This window comes from Scyliorhinus torazame, chromosome 2 (assembly GCF_047496885.1).
Source record: "Scyliorhinus torazame isolate Kashiwa2021f chromosome 2, sScyTor2.1, whole genome shotgun sequence".
NCBI classification, from domain to species: Eukaryota; Metazoa; Chordata; class Chondrichthyes; order Carcharhiniformes; family Scyliorhinidae; genus Scyliorhinus; species Scyliorhinus torazame.
The window spans coordinates 358653810-358674127 of NC_092708.1; the positions used below are offsets into that span (position 1 = coordinate 358653810).

The 20318-nt window shown below is 44.3% G+C and overlaps 1 protein-coding gene across 1 annotated transcript in view; it reads left to right on the forward strand.

Annotated features, from left to right (window-relative positions):
- rhoj (ras homolog family member J) overlaps positions 1-18329 on the forward strand; it is a 72167-nt gene extending 53838 nt beyond the window's left edge. Inside the window, exons 3-5 of the mRNA XM_072492114.1 lie at positions 9568-9732; positions 11276-11371; positions 14109-18329. Of these exons, the coding sequence (XP_072348215.1) occupies positions 9568-9732; positions 11276-11371; positions 14109-14255 (408 nt within the window). The 3' untranslated portion in view covers positions 14256-18329. The remainder of the gene's footprint in view (positions 1-9567; positions 9733-11275; positions 11372-14108) is intronic.
- Positions 18330-20318: the final 1989 nt, after the last annotated feature.

The window sequence follows — 20318 nt, forward strand, 5'->3', positions numbered from 1 at the left end:
AATTGATGACGTCCTGATCTGAGGTCGCACTACAGCTGAATATGATGATCATGTCCTAAACACGGTTAGGGATCTCAATCTGAAGCTCAACCCTACAAAGTGTCAATTCAGGGCCAACCAGGTGCAATATGTGAGCCATCTGTTGACAGATGTTGGTGTAAATCCTGACCCGGAGAAGGCTGTGGCTCAACGCCACATGGACACTCCAGTTGATAAGTATGCTTTACAGTATTTCTCTGGTATGACAAACTACCTCACAAAATTCATTCCTTGCTCTCGTGAAATTAGTGGACCACTTCGTCAACTCCTACATCAGGACGTTGAAACATGATGCAAGAACACCACAGTGTTGTTCAACAGACTCAAACCATCATTGGCATCTCCACCACCTTTACAGCACTTCAGTGTCCAAACTCCTGTCCTAATCTCCGCGGGTGCATCACAGCATGGACCTGGTGCAGCCTGCATCCAAAATGGTAGACCAAAAGCTTTTTTTATCTCAAGGGCTCTCAGTGGCACAAACTCGAGATCACAAATCGAAAAAGAGTCCCTTGCCTTGGTTTTTGTATGTCAAAAAATCCCAACTTCATCTATGGTCTTCTGACAACTGTGGAAACTGACCATCAACTGCTCATAACCATCCCGAAGAAACCGCGTCACTCTGCACCTGCTAGGCTACAACACACAATGTTAAAAGCTACTACATCAGTATGATGCACAAACATGGCAAGGAACTCTACCTCATCGCTGCCCTCTCCAGAGCCTTCCTACCTACCACAGACTAGGTTGATCGTGAGGCAGACATCAACATCATGGAGTTGGGTACTTTTCTTCCGTCATATCCAGGAGTTGAAGCAGACGCTGCAGCTAGATGTCACGTACACGTGACTGCATAATGTCATCATGCAAGGCTGGCCAGAATCTTCTAGGGAACTTCCTCATAACCTCACTGTGTCCTTTGCTTTAGGGGAGGAACTAACCGTTCAAAATGGTCTAATCCTGCGAGGTCAGCGGTTCGTCATTCTACCTCCTCTCTAGTGGTACTCCACCGAATAAGGTCCACCATGGGAATCATGGATTGGATGCAACTAAGGCCAGGACCAAACCGTTGCTGTATTGGCCCTCTGTGCAAGCTGACATTAAGAGAGAAGTCTCCAGTTGCACCCCCTGCAACCCGCTTACATGAAGTCCATGGGTGTTCACGGCAGCAGACATTTTTGAATGGGATGGCAAACAACACCTGGTATTGGTGGATCCCTACTCTGGATGGTTCGAACTGGACCATTTGCCAAGTGCAACCAGCAGTTCGGTAGTTGTGAAACTCAAGGGACACTTGGCCTCCCATGGCCTACTGCAAAAGCTCATGATCAACAATGCCCACCAGTTTGTCTCCGCTGAATTCCATACTGTTGCTTTCACTTGGGATTTTCATGATGGTACAAGCAGCACTTTATATCCACAGTCCAATGGGCTTGCTGAGAGAACTCCCCCAAACATCTTCTGGAAAGGCATGTGCAAGACAACACTGATTTCTATGCTACACTTCTAAGCCTGGGTAATCTTACCCGATGGGACCTGCCCTTGTCAGTCAATGGCTCTTCTTTAGAAGTAGCAGGACCATGATCCCGAATGCCAAGACTATTCTGCAGCCGGAACTTGTACCTAATGCAGATGAAGCATTGCTACAATGCAGATTAAATAACAAGGTGCACTGTGATAAACACACCATGTCCTCTAGTGCCGGGCCAAACAGTTCCTATGCAGACAGCAAAAGGCTGCAACTAGATAACAGTGGCCAACGTCAGGGCCCTACAACCCAACAGTTTTTTGTGGTGGCCTACAATGGCGGCCAGGATATATGCAATCACCGTCACCTGTTGCCAATAGTCGAGACACTATTGGCAGCTGATTACTTAGATCGATCAGGCCCCATCTGCCTCCCTCAAGCCTGACGCTGGTGGAGTCCTGCATAACAAAGCCTTTGCACCGCACAAACGATATGCCTTGCATGCACACCACAACACACACACTGCTGATAGGACAGTCCTACTAGCCCCTGTTGCCGTCTATACATGTTCCGGGCCCTTGAGCAGACCAAGCACATAGTATTGGAACTTTATCACGCCTGAAACTGTCTGGACTTACTGAAGTCATTCATTCCGTTTTACTTTTGCCATTCCCCCCAATTTCTCCCCTTTCTTTCAGCATAAGTGCACACAATGGACACACAACAGACCAACTGCAAGAGCCAAATTGGTGCTTCATTATTTGTACAGACTGTTGTACACTTCTGTAAATTCATTGTTCTGTTTGCACGCACTTGGTTGTACATTGGATTGGATTGGATTTGTTTATTGTCACGTGTACCAAGGTACAGTGAAAAGTATTTTTCTGCGAGCAGCTCAACAGATCATTAAGTACATGAGAAGAAAAGGGAATAAAAGAAAATACATAATAGGGCAACATAACATATACAATGTAACTACATAAGCACTGGCATCGGATGAAGCATACAGGGTGTAGTGTTAATAATCATATGTGTACACTGTTACATCTCACACCACCGGGGGGCCCAAACTAAATGTGGAGAATGTAGACCAGATTGTCTCATGACTGCATGATGATGCGATCACATGGAGCGTCAAGGGGGAGGGCGGGGAGGTTGGCAGGATTATCCGGGACCTTGTGCAGAGTCGGTGTGTTAATGAGAGTTTGTATGTTTAGTTAATAAACCTTCCGTTTGCTGAAAGTCCCTTGTGCAGTCATTGATTTAACAGACCACGCAGAGCTACAATTTACATACTTTGATAGTTTACTTTATATAGTTTGATTCTGGCTAGCTTTACCTTGGCATAATCCTTGAGGGATTTTTTTATGTCTCATTTGCCAAAATGTCTCCTAGATCTTTGAGACTTTTAGTGGCAACCTCCTGCCAAAAAGCCTGGGTAGATGTTTGGAGAGTAGGGTCTTCCTTGATTCGGGGTAACCCTGCAGCATTTAATTCAAGATTCAGAAAATGGAGTTAATCTCTGCCTTTTTCCCAGCTATTTTTCTTGCTCGTTGAACGTATAAGCATCCCTTTAAATAAAAGCGGCTGGCTTTTAAGACCAAAGACATTAAAGTAGGTGAACAAACACTTGGGACAGAGAACCAATGCTAACTAGTGTTTCCGGAAGAGGGAGAGAGAGAGAAATGAAGAGACGGAAATTCCAGAGTTGAGGGTCAAGGTGAATGAAGACATCATCACCAATGGTGGGGTGAAGGAAGGGGCAGCTGCTCACATGGCCTAACTTAGAGCAACATCAGGTCCTTGGAGGGTTTTACAACTTTGAGGAGTTAGAGACGGGGAGGATATGGCAATGGAGGACACGCCGATGGAAGGATTTGAACACCGGGATGAGGATATTAAAATCTAAGTCGCGGTGTGTTGGAGGTACTGTATGTCAATTAACAAAGTGGTAATGAGTGAATAGGACAGAGGCTTCAAGCAGTTTTGGGTGAGCTCCAGTTTATGGAGATTGAAAAATGAGAGGTGGGTAGGAAAACATTGTAATAGTCAAATTAAGATTTAATCAAAGCTTGAGGGCTTCAGTCACAAACGGGCTGAAGGGCAGGGATGAGCATTAGTATTGACTGGGAAGAAGGCAGTCTTTGTGATGGAGTGGATATGGGGGGCAGAAGTTCATCCCTGGGTTAAATAAGATGGCACGGTTAGACTATAAAACGTAAGAGCAGAAGTAAGCCACTTGGCCCATCGAGTCTGCTGACCTGAAATGATAATCCTCCCCTCCACTTTCCTGCCTTATCCTCATAAACCTTGATTCCTTTACTGATGTAAATTCTGTCCATCTCAGCCTTGAACATACCTAGCGACCCAGTCTCTACAGTTCTCTGCGGGTAAGAATTCCACAGATTCATTACAGTCTGAAAGAGAGAATTCCTCCTCATCCCTGTCTTAAATGGACAACCCCTTACTCTGAGATTCCGCCCTCTGGTCCTAGACCAACCCCCTCCCCCCCCCCCCCCCCCCCCCTCCCCCCCCCTCCCCACACACACACACACACACACACACCACACACACACACACACACAAAAACACCAAGGGGAAACAACCTCTCAGCATCTCCCCAGCCCCCTGAGAATCCTCTATGTCTCAATAAAGCCACCTCTCATTCTTCTAAACTCCAATGAGTACAGGCCCAATCTACTGAACCTCCCCTCATTAGAAAATCCCTCCACACTCTGGATCAACCTAGTGAACCATCCCTGGACTGTCTCCAATGCCAGTACATCTTTCCTAAGATAATGGGACCAAAATTGTTCACAGTGTCCCAGATGTGACCAAAAGTTCACTATTCCAGATTGAGAGCATTGTACACAGTCACAGGCAGAAACATATAACCATGTTTATGAAATTTGCATAAAGCCTTTGAGAAAGTGGCTTCTAAAACTATGTGCACTCAAATATACAATGAGTTCATAGGGGAGACGGCATCATTTAGTAATGTCACTGAACTAGTAATCCAGAGACCCAGGCTCTGGGCCTGGGTTCCAATCCTACCACAGCAGCTGCTGGAATTCAAAATCCAGTTGATGAATAAAAGCTGGATTTGAAAGCAAACTATCATGAAACTCTCATTGTTTGTCGGAACAACCCATCAGGTTCACTTGTGTCCTTGAAGGGAGGAAATCTGACACCCTCACCATTTGACTCCGCTGTAATGTAGTTGACTCGTAACCATCCTTTAAAATGGCCGCCCAGCCATTCGGCCCACCTGAACTGCTACGGAAAAGTCAGTCTGCAGTGGCTCAAGAATGCAGCACACCACCACCATCTCAAGGCTAATTAGGGATGGGCAACAAATTCTGGTCTTGACAACGATGCCTACACCACATGAAGATTTTTAAAATAAAACAATTAAATGTATTCTTAATTGTACAATGGGTCCATAAAAGATGTGAATTTGTGTGAAACATTGTACTTGATGTTTGCGATTAAAATCACAAGCAATATCAGATGGTTCCTTGTGCAGGAAGTTTGAATTTCCTGCACAATTGCAGTGTAATCCTTATATGGGGACTTTGGGAGCCTGGGAGTTCCTCAGCGCATCTTTGGGGTACCCACAAAGCGCAATGCTCCAGTTTTTCTAACTGTTGCTCGATTCATTGGAAACCCCTCAAAGCAATTTGAATGGCTAGCTATCAAGTGAAAAGGTTTTGCCCTTTATGTGCCGCCTATGCCACACTCTAGCTGGCCATTTCCATGGTTGCAAAGGAACCAATGGTGGCTTTTCTACAGCCTGACATGCTCTACACTGTTTTACTATGTCTTTGTCTAACCTTTACCATCATAGCTTCTCGCTAGACTCTTTACCAAGCTCATCCCTAATTGTTGAACACGAAGATCACAATCACGACTCTGGCTCCCCATGTGACACAACCTTTATTAACAGACAATCCATTCTTATGCATTGAAATCCAGTATCTGTGTTGGTCACCCGTTTGCGATTGAGTCAAACACCTTACCAATACAGGGTGCCTACGAGCTGTTCTACCAATGTCAACTGCTGTGACTGGTCACTTATCTTCATGTGAAAAGAAAAATACATTCTCCCTGTCAGGCTCTTCCTTGATGGAGATGGTAATCTTGGCATTGCTTCAAAATATAAAAAGAAACCTACATCTCCCTGGTTAAAGTTCACTTGGATCCTGACTTTCTGAGATTACACATTCAGAACAAAATGGAAGATTTTCCTGGTTTCTGATAAATTGTGCTGCCTTATGTGAGCCATCTATTCACTAAGTCCAGCTAAGGGGGCGGATGGTGGATTCTGCTGGGGTGGAGGTCTGCATCTCCGCCCGCACCTCAGTGTAGTTGAGACTGGATAGAGTTTATAAAATTTTGAAAATATGTCCAGCTGATCAATAATATGTTAGGTGATCTATCAAGTCACGCTTGAAGTTCATCATGGATTCCCCTGCTATTTCATAACTCTCTTCTGGTAACTGTGCATTTACAGGACTCCGCCATATATTCTCAAATCCTTAGGGAATCCTTACCCATCTGGCCTACATGTGACTCCAGACTCTCAGCAATGTGCCTGTGCAATGGCCCAGCAAGTTACTCAGTTGAAGAGTATTTAGAGTTGGACAACAAATGCTGGCTTGCCAGGAAAGAATAAAGAAAAGAAAATCACCTGCTCCTCCCCCAATGAGCTTTCTCCTTTCAGGACCACAAGGCCCACACCTCCCTGAGGGGCTGGACCACAATGACTGAGGCCCTTGCAGGAGCGTACTGGTGGGCACCACCTGACTGGTCCAGGCACCGGAATTGCATTTCCAGAAACCCAATGGCCTGGTTGCTGCTTGGCCAGTTGAGCAGATGCCATTGGTCATATTACTTCTGTCTGGAACTCCCACAGCGAGGTCAGGAGTCATCCACTTAAGAGAGATCCCCTCTGATCCAATCATGAACTTTTGTGGGTTGAAGTTGCGGACTGATGGAGAATGAAGGAATCATGGCAGCTGCCAGGAAAGCAAGTGCACACGTGGAGGAAAATTCTGTTCTGGTCACCAACCAGTTGGACGTTGAGAGAGTGGAAACCTTTACTTTTAATAGATCTCATTGGACAGTCGCTGGGTGCCTTGATGACAACATGATGCTATTGATGATGCCCTGCATCTGAGGTAATCCCGCTGTCCCTGTGAAGCTGTATCTGTGATTGCATTAATTTGCTCTTCCACTTTGCTGAAGAGGGCATCAGTCACCACCAAATGCTTTGGTGTACAGACATTTATGCGATACCACTCAGGTCTGTCGATCCTTGCAAGGATCTATGTGCAAAGGCATTGAAGACCCAGTGACTTTGACTTCCCACTGACAGGATATGGTAAATAGTGCTGTGAGGTGCGAGGTCTCCGCAATGACGGCACAAATGGTTTGTGCACATTTGCCTGGAGATTTACAGTCTCCTATGGCACTGGTTCTCTGTCGTGTCCAGGTAGCTCTACCTTCAGCAGTAGATCCTGTGTTGAAGGCTTTCCTTCTGTTGCCTTCCTGTCCCTCTTTCACCTCCACTTCCCTCCTGATACCCAAGGTTCTACCCTTGCTGCCCCTCATTGCCACTTGAACCAAAGTCCAAGAGCCATGCCCACATTGCCAGTTGGAGCCATCCTTCTGGGTAGGTTGTGCCAAGTAGACCCTGTCAGTCCTGCCCCTGCAGTGTTAGGGAGGTACCAACCTTATTCAATGCCCCGGCACTTGGTGCTCACTCTCTATGCCACCTGTGCAGTGCCAGGGAACTCCTTTATCAAATGCCCCTGACCCCATTTGCACCCTGATTCTCTGATGGAGCCAGAGTAATGCCCTGAGGGCCAGAGTAATGCCCTTAGGGCCAGCCATGACTGGCTCCCCATTCTTTAGCTGTCTACCTTTAGCTTCTGAAGACACAGTAACCTGTCCGCCCTTGAAACGCTAACCATGAAAAACTCTTGACAAGCTTTTCAATAGACTGAGTTGGCTTAATTTAGGAGGAGAGTGGGGTTTCTGTCCTACCCTGTCCACACCACCAACCTCTCAACCGCCTGGCAATCTCCCCTGGCTTTCGGATAACGACCTTGAAATTGACACACCCTCGCACAGTGGTGCAGTGGTTAGCACTGGGACTAAGGCGCTGAGGTTCGATCCCGGCCCTGTGTCACTGTCTGTGGAGTTTGCACATTCTCCTCATGTCTGCGTGGGTTTCACCCCCACAACCCAAACAAGTGCTGGCTTGTTGGATTGGCCACACTAAATTGCCCCTAAATTGGAAAAACATAATTGGGCACTCTAAATTAAAAAACATAAATTGACACGCCACCCAGCATCTGGGAGGGGAGGGGCTTTGAAAATTCAATCTTTGTGGATTTTTTACTTTACTCTGAAATGAAACAACATTATTTAAGCAGTGCTTGCATTGATTTATTAAATGTAATCCCTTCATTTTGTTTCATCCACTATCTACGTCAGTGGACTATTTGTCTTGCTATAATTAAACAATTTTCAATTAAATGTCACATTAATGGATAGGAAATGTCTATGATTTGATAATTCAGTAATGATATATTTTTGGAAGTGCTGCACCATTCAAACTGATTCGTGTTGTTCTGTGAAATATAATTTAAGCAGCAACTTACTCCACTGCTCAGATTTTATATTTAGAAAGTTGGAAAAATACGAGTTCCTTGGCTCGTACATTGATTTTACCATCATCACATCTCTTGGCAATAGTGTTAAACTAGCTTTTAATGAACTTTGATAGCTCCTGTTATCAAACTTCCTCCTTCATTAGGCCAGATGGTTCAGAAGCTGTGTGTGATTTTACTTCTGTACCCATGGGTATGGGGTTGTTATTTTGTACAGCGTGAATTTGAGACAACAGTTTTATAATGGGGGCATGTAGAACGGTTGTTAGCACTGTTGCTTCACAGCTCCAGGGCCCCAGGTTCGATTCCGGCTTGGGTCACTGTCTGTGCGGAGTCTGCACATCCTCCCCGTGTGTGCGTGGGTTTCCTCCGGGTGCTCCGGTTTCCTCCCACAGTCCAAAGATGTGCAGGTTAGGTGGATTGGCCATGATAAATTGCCCTTGGTGTCCAAAATTGCCCTTGGTGTCCAAAATTGCCCTTGGTGTTGGGTGGGGTTACTGGGTTATGGGTATAGGGTGGAGGTGTTGACCTTGGGGACGGTGCTCTTTCCAAGAGCCGGTGCAGACTCGATGGGCTGAATGGCCTCCTGCACTGTAAATTCTATGAAACTCGGGGATTTTCACTATCATCATTCCAGTGTCAATGTAAGCCTATTTGTGAGACAAATAAAGATTATTATATTATAATGTAGGAAACCTTGACAAATAGTTTAATTCTACAGTAAAAGATTCCCATGATTGTACCTCCTCGGTCTGTCAGCAGCATAGCCAGTAGATGGAGCACTATCAATATTAAAGCATCGCTGTTCTAAGGTGTAAATTGACATGGTCATGCTTGGGTGTGTCTCCTGTAGATTTTAGGACTCTGGTTCTTAATAGACCATCCCAGGCAATTGACTGTCCGAAACACTATTTAAAGAAAACTGAAGATCAGCTTGTCCATTTAATATCAATGTAGGATTTTAGTGCATTTGACTTTTCAAAGGATTTAAAACTGCACAAGTATCCACTGACTGACAGAATAAATTGGAGTGGTGAACATTAGTCTTAGACTTGCGCAATGTTTTGTTTTGTAATATGCTATTTGAATATTCTGAGAAGTGAGAAAATGAAGGTAAATTATCCAAACTTGAGAGCAATTATAAAAACTGTTTACCTAAAAACCAGTAGTGTCTAGCTGGTTAACAGGCCGATTTAAGTCAGAATTGTCCATTTAAACCAATTTCATGTCAACAATAGGGGCGGTAAATCTAACCACATGGGGCTCTTCTGTGAAAGTGATTTCTTGAATACTGTTTTGGTGTTCCAACAATTTGCAAAGCACAACTAATCTCTGAATAAAAAAGAATGGGTTCAGGGTGATGTATTTTATTGCTTTCTCCAGGAAGACTACAATCAACTGAGACCTTTCTCCTATCCTAACACTGATGTGTTTTTGATCTGCTTCTCTGTGGTAAATCCTGCATCTTACCACAATGTGAAGGAGGAGTGGGTATCCGAGCTGAAAGCATGCATGCCACATGTGCCTTATGTCCTGATCGGAACTCAGGTATGATACCATGTTAACACTGAGCAGGGATGAGTGATACTCTCATTCTAACCAAGTTTCTTTGCAAAACGTTGAGCTTTCCATTAGAACCCTGTTTCTCCCCAGTTGATATTTTCCATTTGGAGCGATAATCAGAAAATTGAAAATTAAGAGAGAATGGATACAGTGGGTGGAATTTTCCCGTCATTTGTCAGCGTGTCAGGCTCTGACTGAGTGTGTATTTCTTCAGGTGCACTGCTGAGTTAACAGACTGGATTTTCTAGCACTCTGACAAAAAGAATGAGGCGATGTGGTATGGTCAGTCTGGTGGGGGCGGGAGATGGGGGCATTTACACAAGTCAGCCTGGTGGGGGGAGGGGAAGTTTACATGGTCAGCCTGGTGGAGGGTTCTGGAGCCGGTTGGCTCCACGGTAATTGTATCAGCCTTAAACTCCCTCCAGTGCACCTCTCACCACAAAGGTATTTGGAGCCCTATTTCCAGCCCCCCCGCATCTCTTGCAGCCACTGTGGCAGTATTGCCGGTGCACCCCCATCCCCAATCACTGCAAGTTTCACCCCACCTCCCCATCACTGTAAGTTCCCCCTCCTCAATGGCTGCTTCCCTAACACTGCCAAATCCCCCATTCGAAGGCCTCGGTGCTCCCTCCCCTCCCAACCACACGTAACAAGAAACCCATCACCCAGAGGGCCTGTCCCTGGCATGGGTTGGCACAGGCTGGCATTGCCAACCTGGCAGTGCTTACCTGTGCCGTAGGCAGTGTCGAGACATGCTCTCTTTCTCTTCCCCCCCCCCCCCCCCCCCCAACCGACCAGGGGCTGTAGTGACCTTGGCGCTCGCTGACTGTTTCCCACCTACCTAAAGCTATAATGTACCACATCAGTGAGGTTTGACTGTTCAGTAAGGGTGGATCATGTGATGTGTAAGCCCTTTATTAATATGTAAATCTATGAAAATGTAGATGAAGGACGGGACCCTCACTCTGTCCCGGTGAGGGGCGGGGAAGGAAAATCAGGAAACAAGACCTCTGCAGCGAGTATCTCATTTCCTGACTCTCGTGAGGTTTTGTACCTGCGCTCACTGTTTTCGCTGATAACGAACGTGGGTGTAAACTCACCCCCAGTGTAAATGTAATATTGTCACATTGGTTGCAGCACTTGAAGGCAAATTATTAAAATACGGGGGCTGGTTTAGCACAGGGCTAAATAGCTGGCTTTTAAAGCAGACCAAGGCAGGCCAGCAGCACAGTTCAATTCTCGTACCAGCCTCCCCGAACAGGCGCCGGAATGCGGTGACTAGGGGTTTTTCACTAACTTCATTTGAAGCCTACTTGTGACAATAAGTGATTTTCATTTCATTTTTCATTTTCAAAATGTTTTTTCATCGGTTGCCATCTCCTTCTCGCTGGCACAGGGCAGTAAGAGTTATTTTGTGGAAATTTGCACTGGTAAGCATGTTGGTAAAAAAACAATGAGTGCTCAGGTAAAGTTATTGTGCTTAAAAGTGAATATAAAAGTCTAACATCCCATTAAAATATATTTTCAGATTGATCTAAGAGATGATCCTAAAACACTGGCCCGATTAATTCATATGAAGGAAAAACCCATTACATATGAACAAGGTGTGAAGTTGGCTAAAGAGGTAATTTTTGTTTTGGTGATCATTAGGATTCTGAATGCGTTTACAATTAGGCACCTCTTATGCAAGATTATTTTTATTGTAAAGTAAAGTCAGCAGTTAAAGTGAGTGTATAGGTGGTGGAGACTTGCATTGTTAGGAACTGTTCTCCACCGCATCACTGGATGCATTGCAGAAAACTGGGCGGAGGTTTCTATGTGAGTTGCTGTTAAAATTCCTCTTTATATTTATTTTTTAAAAGACAAAACTTCTGAAGTTTTGGCTTGTGTGGAGCTATTTTATAATGAAAGAAATAGATCAGAAAAATATATTATAATTTGTCCCAGTAAACTGCAGGAAAACTGGTGCCAGTTCTTTATAAAATTATACAGCACAGAAGGAGGCCATGCAACCTATCTTACCTGTGGTAACTCTTTGATAGAGTTACCCATTAGTCTTACTCCTCCGCTGTTTGCCTATAGCCCTGCATATATTCTTGAAGTATATACCCAGTTTCTTTTTTAAATTTACTATTGAATCTGCTACCAAAAATCCTATAGGAATTCCGTGTTAACAAATCCTATAGCCATTTAGGCTATTGGTTTGATGCCAGTAGACACAGAGTGCAAATTGCAGCTCACAGGACTACAGTTGCATTGTTAGGTTTACATATTTGCACAGAATTCTTCTGCTGGCTCATTTCAGAAAGCAGGCGGGAGTTTGTCCAATTTCTAGAGCATTTAAAAAGATTCTGCATTAAGTTCATAAATGTTAGGTTTTTAACGGGCCCCTGTTGAACATTTTTTAACCTTAGCTTGATGGTTATTCTTCACATGGTGCCTAACCTAAGTGGAATAAGGCTGCTTCTATGAAAGCTTGCAATCAGATTTGGAACTTTTATTTGTGTCAGATATTTTATTTCCAAAGAGTTATCTTTTAAGCTAAACAGCGTTTGTTATTGAAATGATAAAGCCGAGGGGGAATCTCATCGAAACCTATAAAATTCTAACAGGACTAGACCGGGTATATGCAAGAAGGATGTTCCCGATAGTGAGGGAGTCCAGAACCAGGGGTCACAATATGAGGATAACCGGGTAGACCATTTAGGACTGAGATGAGGAGAAATTTCTTCCCCCAGAGGGTGGTGAGCCTGTGAGTGACTTCATAGAATTTACAGTGCAGAAGGAGGCCATTCGGCCCATCGAGTCTGCACCGGCTCTTGGAAAGAGCACCCTACCCAAGGTCAGCACCTCCACCCTATGCCCATAACCCAGTAACCCCACCCAACACTAAGGGCAATTTTGGACACTAAGGTCAATTTATCAAGGCCAATCCACCTAACCTGCACATCTTTGGACTGTGGGAGGAAACCGGAGCACCCGGAGGAAACCCACGCACACACGGGGAGGATGTGCAGACTCCGCACAGACAGTGACCCAAGCCGGGAATCGAACCTGGGACCCTGGAGCTGTGAAGCAATTGTGCTATCCACAATGCTACCGTGCTGCCCCAAAAATCTTGGAGGGGAACCTCCTGGTGGTGGGGTTCCCAGGTATCTACTGTCCTTGTCCTTCTGGATGATAGTGGTTGTGTGTTTGGAAGGTGCTGCTTAAGGAGCTGTGGCGAGTTCCTGCAGTGCATCTTGAAGATGGTACACTAGGCTGCCACTGTTCGTCAGTGGTGGAGGTATTGAATGTTTGTTTGTGGAAGAGAGAGCAATCAAGCATCTACCCTGTCAGAACTTTATAAGTTTCTATGAGATTCTCCCTCATTCTTCTGAACTCCAGTGAATATAATCCTAACCGACTTACTCTTTTCTCATACATCAGTCCCGCCATCCCAAGAATTAGTCTGGTAAATCTGCTCTGCACTCCCTCTGTAGCAAGAACATTCCTCCTCACATAAGAAGACCAAAACTGCACACGCTATTTCAGGTGTGGCCTCATCAAGGCCCTGTATAATTGCAGCAAGGCACCCCTGTCCCTATTCTCGAATCCCCTCTCAATGAAGGCCAACGTACCATTTGCTGCCTTTGCCACCTGTATGCTTACCTTCAGTGACTGGTGTACAAGGACACCCAGATCTCATTCCAATTCCCCTCTCTTAATTTAAAGCCAATCAGATAATAATTTGCCTTCCTGTATTTGATACCAAAGTGGATAACCTCACTTTATCCACATTATACTGCATTTACCTTGCATTTGCCCACTCGGTCAACTTGTCCAAATCGTACTGAAGCATTTCTGCATCTTCTTCACAGCTTACCCTCCCACCCACCTTTGTATCATCTGTAAATTTGGAGACATTACATTAGAAATGTTTGGTTAAAAGCCATTGATAATTTAAACCATAATGTCATCTGATTCACATGGCAATAGGTCTGTTCCTTTTTTTAAATGTATTCATTTGTGGGATGTGAGCGTTGCTGGCTTGGCCAGTATTTATTGCCATCCCCAATTGTCTTTGAGAAGGTGGTGATGAGCTATCTTCGTGAAGCCGCAGTCCTTGTGGTCGGTGCACCCACAGTGCTGTTAGGAAGGGCATTCCAGGATTTTGACCCGGCGACTGCGATATCGTTCCAGGTTCGGACGATGTGTGGCTTGGAGGGGAACCTACAGATGGTGGGTGTCCCCATGCAGCTGCTGCCGTTGTCCTTCGAGGTGGTTGAGGTCGTGGGTTTGGAAGTGCTGTCATCCGGTTTTGTAACAAAACAAAATTGATTCTTCTTTTTAAATCGGATTTGTTTTCTCATTCTTTTCAGATTGGAGCACAGTGTTATCTGGAATGCTCCGCCCTCACGCAAAAAGGCTTAAAAACAGTGTTTGATGAAGCGATTTTGACAGTTTTCCATCCGAAAAAGAGGAAAAGAGGTTGTGCAAAATGCCGTGTGTGTTGTGCGATTGTATGAGGCAATGGAAGATGACAAAGGAAAGTTGATACAAGAAAGCAAGTTCCGGTTGATTAATAGGAGTGAAGCTGATTGTAAAAACAGTAAGCTTTTTACTGAAAGTATTTGGAGAAGGAAAGCATTTCTTTCCTGGCTCCTTAATATGATGAAGAGATGGAGAACGGGTCCAATGAGGAACCAGCTGCAGTAGTAGACTAACTTAAAACTATCAAACCTCACAAAAGTCATATCAGTTTACTGCTAACTACCGTTCACTTTTCAAATGGCCAGGTGTGCATCTTTTCTCAAACCTGGCTGCAAAGCACTGAGCCGTTGTTTAAAACTGCCTGTTGTTACGGCAAGGATGTTACTGGGAAGCCTGAGGAGAAAAAGAGCCAAAGGTTTTGGACAGAACACACTGAAGCACTGCGGCAGAACCCTGTTACTTTTGGCGAAATTTTTTGTGGCCTTATGCAGCTAAATTATAAGCTCAGCTAATGCAATTTAAAGACCTCAGTAGTATTTGTCCAAACAGTACTGCCTTCCTGAAGCTGAATGAGCATTAATGCAACTCACAGTAGACATCTGAACACTTGTAGCCATGTAAAGATTAATGAGTAACTTCTTCTTGTACAAGCCATTATTTCAGAAGCACAGTGATGACGGCCACATGGTAGGATTAGCAAGCTAGCATTATAAAATAACACCAGCACCACATTGAGAATTGAAAACATAAGGTTTGAAATGGGATCTTGATATCCCATCTTTCCGAATTCCACCACAACTTCACTGACCAAATTCATTCTCTCACAGCACAAGACTGTTGAAGTAGCCCAAGGAGCTTTTTTTTTTGTTACAGCATCTTTGATTTGATGATGCTTTGCTTTATGGCCTGTTAGGACTCTCTTTTGTTTCAACCAGTAGATTAGTTATCCATTGATAGCAGTTGTGTCTTCACTCCATTTTAGGAATTTCTGTTTAATGTTTAAGTCGCCTGTTGGGCGAAACCCAGACTAATTAAAGTGTGCTTTTTGAAAAAAGAGCACATCTGCTTGGTAATGGGGTTGCTGGCATTTTGCATTAAAGTATTGACGTGCGCCATCATCAGGTGTTGGCTTTGATCCTTTTACCCCAACGTGGAGGTGCTGAGCAGAGGGCAGGTGCATCCTCACAGGAGGGAAAGAATATTTGAAAGGGCTCTAACCATTCACTCTTCTACAACTTTTAACAGGCAGCTCAGAATGGCATCAGCAAAAGCTCAAGATCAAGTCACCGCTTTCCCACTCAGCTGCAGTTAATATGTAGTTCAATGAAGCCAGAAAATAGAAATGGGGAGAGGGAAAAAAAATATCTAAGCAATAAGTAAATTAATTTTTTTCTGGCACTGATTTACATTTGGATAATTAGCTCGCTTCAGGTCACCTTGAACTCTCCCCGCACCTGACCTCTACTCTGCAGTCCTAACAAGACTAATGGATGAGGAGAGGATAGTATGGCGATAAATTGCTCTCCATATACTCCACTTTCACATTATTCACACCAAAATGTGTTTCGTGGCCCCAAAAGTTGCGTTGAATCTTTTTTTTTCTCGAAGCACGTTGTTTAACATATGGATGCAAGCTGCCTTGAATTACATTCTTCAGGCCAAATATAATAAAATAAGTTTGTTTTAGTCAAGACCAGTGCAAAGGAACAGGAAGAAAATGGCATTGACGTATTGATGAACGAGGTACATATCAGAGACTCTGGAAAAACCTAGTTGGAATATTTTCATTGTGCACCTCAGTTCAGCTTTAATCCATGTGCGGTAACTCCAGAATAATTCCCTCCAATTGATAAAGCAAATTGGCCCAGGATTCGCTGGAATTTGGCATCTTGCAGTCTGCCCTATTAGTTAGATTTCTTCCCTCACCCTTCACCTCTGGGTGCATATGTTGGAATTACAAGCTAATAATGGCTCAGTAAGGGCAATGGGGAACCTGGAACCTTAATGAACAGTTAGACCTGCACTCTGACTCCTTAAAGCAGGAGATTCAAGTTTTGAGAAAGAAATTGAGGAATTACAGAGCGGTGGGGTGAAATACAGCCAGAGAAGGTAGAGAATGATGAATGTGTACAGCAAGATTGGATGGAGAGAGAGTGAGAAAGACAGAAAGTAAAAGTTAAGAAAAAAGTTAAATTTTAGCATCAGTGGTGCTTCTCGTCCAGCAACCTGTGTGTGGTCACTTACAATTCACAGGGTATCTCTTCCTCGTCACAAGTTGCTCAATGATTTACACATTTAATGGTGGCAAGTACTACTAAACTGGCCATTATCTTGGGGTTCAGCTCGAAAAGAATTCTGGGCTGTTTAATAAATACTAGATAAAAATATGGCTAGTGTGTATAATTCACATTATGATTTAAGTTATGCAAACACTTAGTACGTATAGATACTTCCAAATTAGATAGATTTATCACTTGAAATCAGGATTGTGCTGACAACTGTATTATTCTCTTTGTACAGTGCATATGATGCAGTAGTGCTCCAATTTAACTTTAACTTTAGTTATGTACAATAATTTCAGGCAGTTCCAAGAACTCTCAAGTTTTTTTAAAACAGCAACACTGGCTCAGTCAGCCGATTTCAATATTAGAATCATCTTGGTTTGATTTGCTAGATTAAGACTTTCCAAATATTTTTACCAGCACGGTCAGTTCTGCTATTTTGCCAATTGGACCTTAATCGGTATTCTTAAACATTTGCATAATGTTTACCAGAAGTTTTCTGAATCTTTGGAAGCATATTTCTGGCATTTTCCAAAGTCATTTTCACGAATGCTGGCTTAGTGTTTTGCTGGTTAAGAAGATTCTGTGCAGTTTATTTTTGTTATATTCTAAAATACATTGATTTGTGACTCTTCATTTGATTCAATTTCTTAATTATATCAGCTCGCATCACCCTCATCAAATCTTTGCATTATTGGCAACTGATTGGTTGGTTACATTACAGTCAGTCACCTCTGGCTCTTGTTAATTCTATTATTAGTAAGAGCTTGCTAGGGAGAGTTAATGCATTTCTTACACTTGCAAGCGGCCACTATTAACCAGCTGACAAGGGAATGCACGTCAAACCTTTTCAAGAACACTATGTTTGGGAGTTAGTTTTCTTAATTGTCATAGTAAGTGATGTGAATTTGGGAGCGCTGTAGAGTAGGTTAATAGCTAGTCGAGTAACCAAAAATCTCCTTGAACTAATGCACATGGAAAGTTTTATTATTCTTTCAGTATTTACTTTGTGCAGTTAAAATATAAATATAAGCTGAGCAAAGCCAGTAAACCGATTTTGAAAGCAAGTGGACGAGTGTGGAAGTATACAGCGTCTCCAACTACGAGTTTGAGGACACTGTTCAGCTTGAAAAAAATTAAGATAATCGAGAAGAATATTTGAGTCAACTAAAGCTTCCAGATCATGGAGGATTGAAGGAGATGGAATCAGAAAATAGTTTAAATAAGCAATATAATTTTTTTTGTCAAAGGTGTTGGCACGAAATACCACATGGAAACAAATGCTCCAAATAGTATCAGTATGAAGACAATCTAAATGTAGACAGGGCTACCTTTCATATACACTGATACACACACTCTCGGGTCGAAACTGAACAATGCGTTAAGTTTGGACATTCTGAAATGCTGTACAGTAGTGCTGTAATTATCCATCTTGGAATCCATACTAAGCATATGATTTTGTTGCATTTCAGTGGCTCTGCCAACCTCCCAGTCAAACAAACGGGAAACTTTTGGTTCTAATTAATACTGGTTTGATATATCTTTATGCAATGGGGGTTCCGAACTAACCAACCTATTATATTATATTTCTGCTGATCTAACCACCAGAGTATTTGTTACTATTTTTTTAATTTTTCTTAGTTCAACAAATCTGGTTTCTCAAGAGACAATCCGGTAAGCTATTTTAATTATTGTATTCATATTCAAACTGATATCCTGAACATTGCACCTTGGAGTAGGAATCCAACTTTTATTTCATGCTTAGAAGGACCATTAGCATTTGTTTTTTTCTGACCACTGAAATAAAAGTCAGGATTACACTCTTGAGCTTGCATTTGTTTTATTGTACAAAGCGCAATATATCATCCTTTTTTTCCTCATCGATTCTACTAAGACAAACAGGCGGGTCCATAAATATCTACTGGAATGAAGCAATCCATACTTATTGCATTGTGAAGTTCACACACTGGTAATCATTTAGAGCAGCAATAAAAAATTTTAAAAGCATTTTGAAATTGGGACTTAACAAAGACACTTTACTGTATTTACTAAATATGCATTGACAAAATAAGAATTGTAATTACATCCCTGGAACTATTCGACGGTTAATCTTAATGATTAGTTGATAGTCTGAACGTGGGAAGGGCGGGGTGGTGGGAGTGGGTGTGGGGGTGGGATAGAAAGAGCTAATTCCAAAATAAACTAGGCAACCGTTTTAACATTCTTCAGATACAGGACGCAATTTACCTCCTTGCACCTGACTCGGTGGCGCAATGAGGCCATTGAATCGCACGAGAGGCCTCCGGCAAGATTCACGATGCTCGAGACATCTTGCGAGATTTAACAAAACCTCGGGAGACGCCGCGATTGGGATCTCACCCGCGCTGTGCGAGATCCAGATCAGCATATTTAAATGAACCTAATGACTCATTTAGGCTCATTTTAATATGGACTCGCCGGATTCTCTCAGATGCACGGGAACTAACAGCCTCCCCAGCGAGGCGCCATTTATTACTGGCCCACACAAATGAAGACCAGGCATGACGGCACCTGGGGGGATTTCACAAGCCATTGGAGACCCCTGTGCGGTTGGGGACAGGGCAGGGTGGCACACTGCCCTCCCTCTGGCACCCGGGCACCTTGGTAAGTGCCATGGTGCCCAACTATCACTGAAAAGCCTGGGTGGCATTGCTAGGGTGTCTGGCTAGCACTGGCAAACGTCAGGGCCTGAAGGGGGCCATGCCCATGCAAGGGGAGAAGGGGGGTGTGAAGGGCGGGCATGAAGGGACCCCATAAAGGTTGGGGGTTGAAGGGTGGCAGTCCTTAAAAGAGGGGGTGGCTGAAAAGGTGTGCTCTTGGCTACTCAATAGCGATGTCCCAATCTGGGGGGGGGGGGGGGGGGGAAATGAGGTAAGATCCAGGCGTGCGGAGGGTAACATTGTCCATCGGTGGGGGTTGTGGGGGACCCTTAAGCTCACTTGAGCTCTGGGCACCCTTTCAAAATGGCGGCCTGATCTCCCAGGAGCCGGTCTCACCGGCACGTTCAGCATCCCATTGCTGAAAAAATTTCTAAGGGCCAAATTGGAACCTCTGTGACGAACGTGTTTCGCCAGATGTCTCCCGGTGTTCGCAGCATCTATCTTTCGGGACTCTGTTGCAATTCGGGGTCTCAGAGGGGAACTCCCCACTGAGGCCGCTTATTCCAGATTCCTGCATGGAGGAGCTCACTCGCTGGAACTCCATGGTGCAGGAAGAGATTGGGACGCCATTCCTCTCCGATGCGACACCTGATCGCCAACTCACTTATAAGAGGGCACCCAGGGCCCCCTCACATGTATAGGGCACCGCCTGGCCTGATCCCTGCCTTGGGAAAAATGCCAGCCTGGCACTTATGCACTGCCAGTGCCCCTACCAGGCTGGCAGTGCCAAGATGCCTGGATGGCACCAGCAATGCCAGGGGGCCACCCTGCCTTGAGGGCAATCACCAGGGTAGCCACAGATCCCCCAAAGTGCCGTTCCACCTGGTCCCGAGGTCTCTGAGGCAAAGGGGTTAGATCCGGGGCTTCGATAGATCAGGGGAGTGCATATTAGAGCAGGGCCAGCTGTCTCACTCTGATATGCAAATTTGTAAAATATTGATCCCGCCCACAATGGGCAGGATTCAGATCACGACATCTCGCGAGATCGCATTAGATCTCGTGAGGCGTAGCGATCAGAGTATATTCCGGAAGGAGGAACCCCCGGCATCTACCGGCCGCGCCGCCTTCTAGACGCAGCACTGTCGGTAGATTGCTTCCAATGTGTGGGCTAGACCGG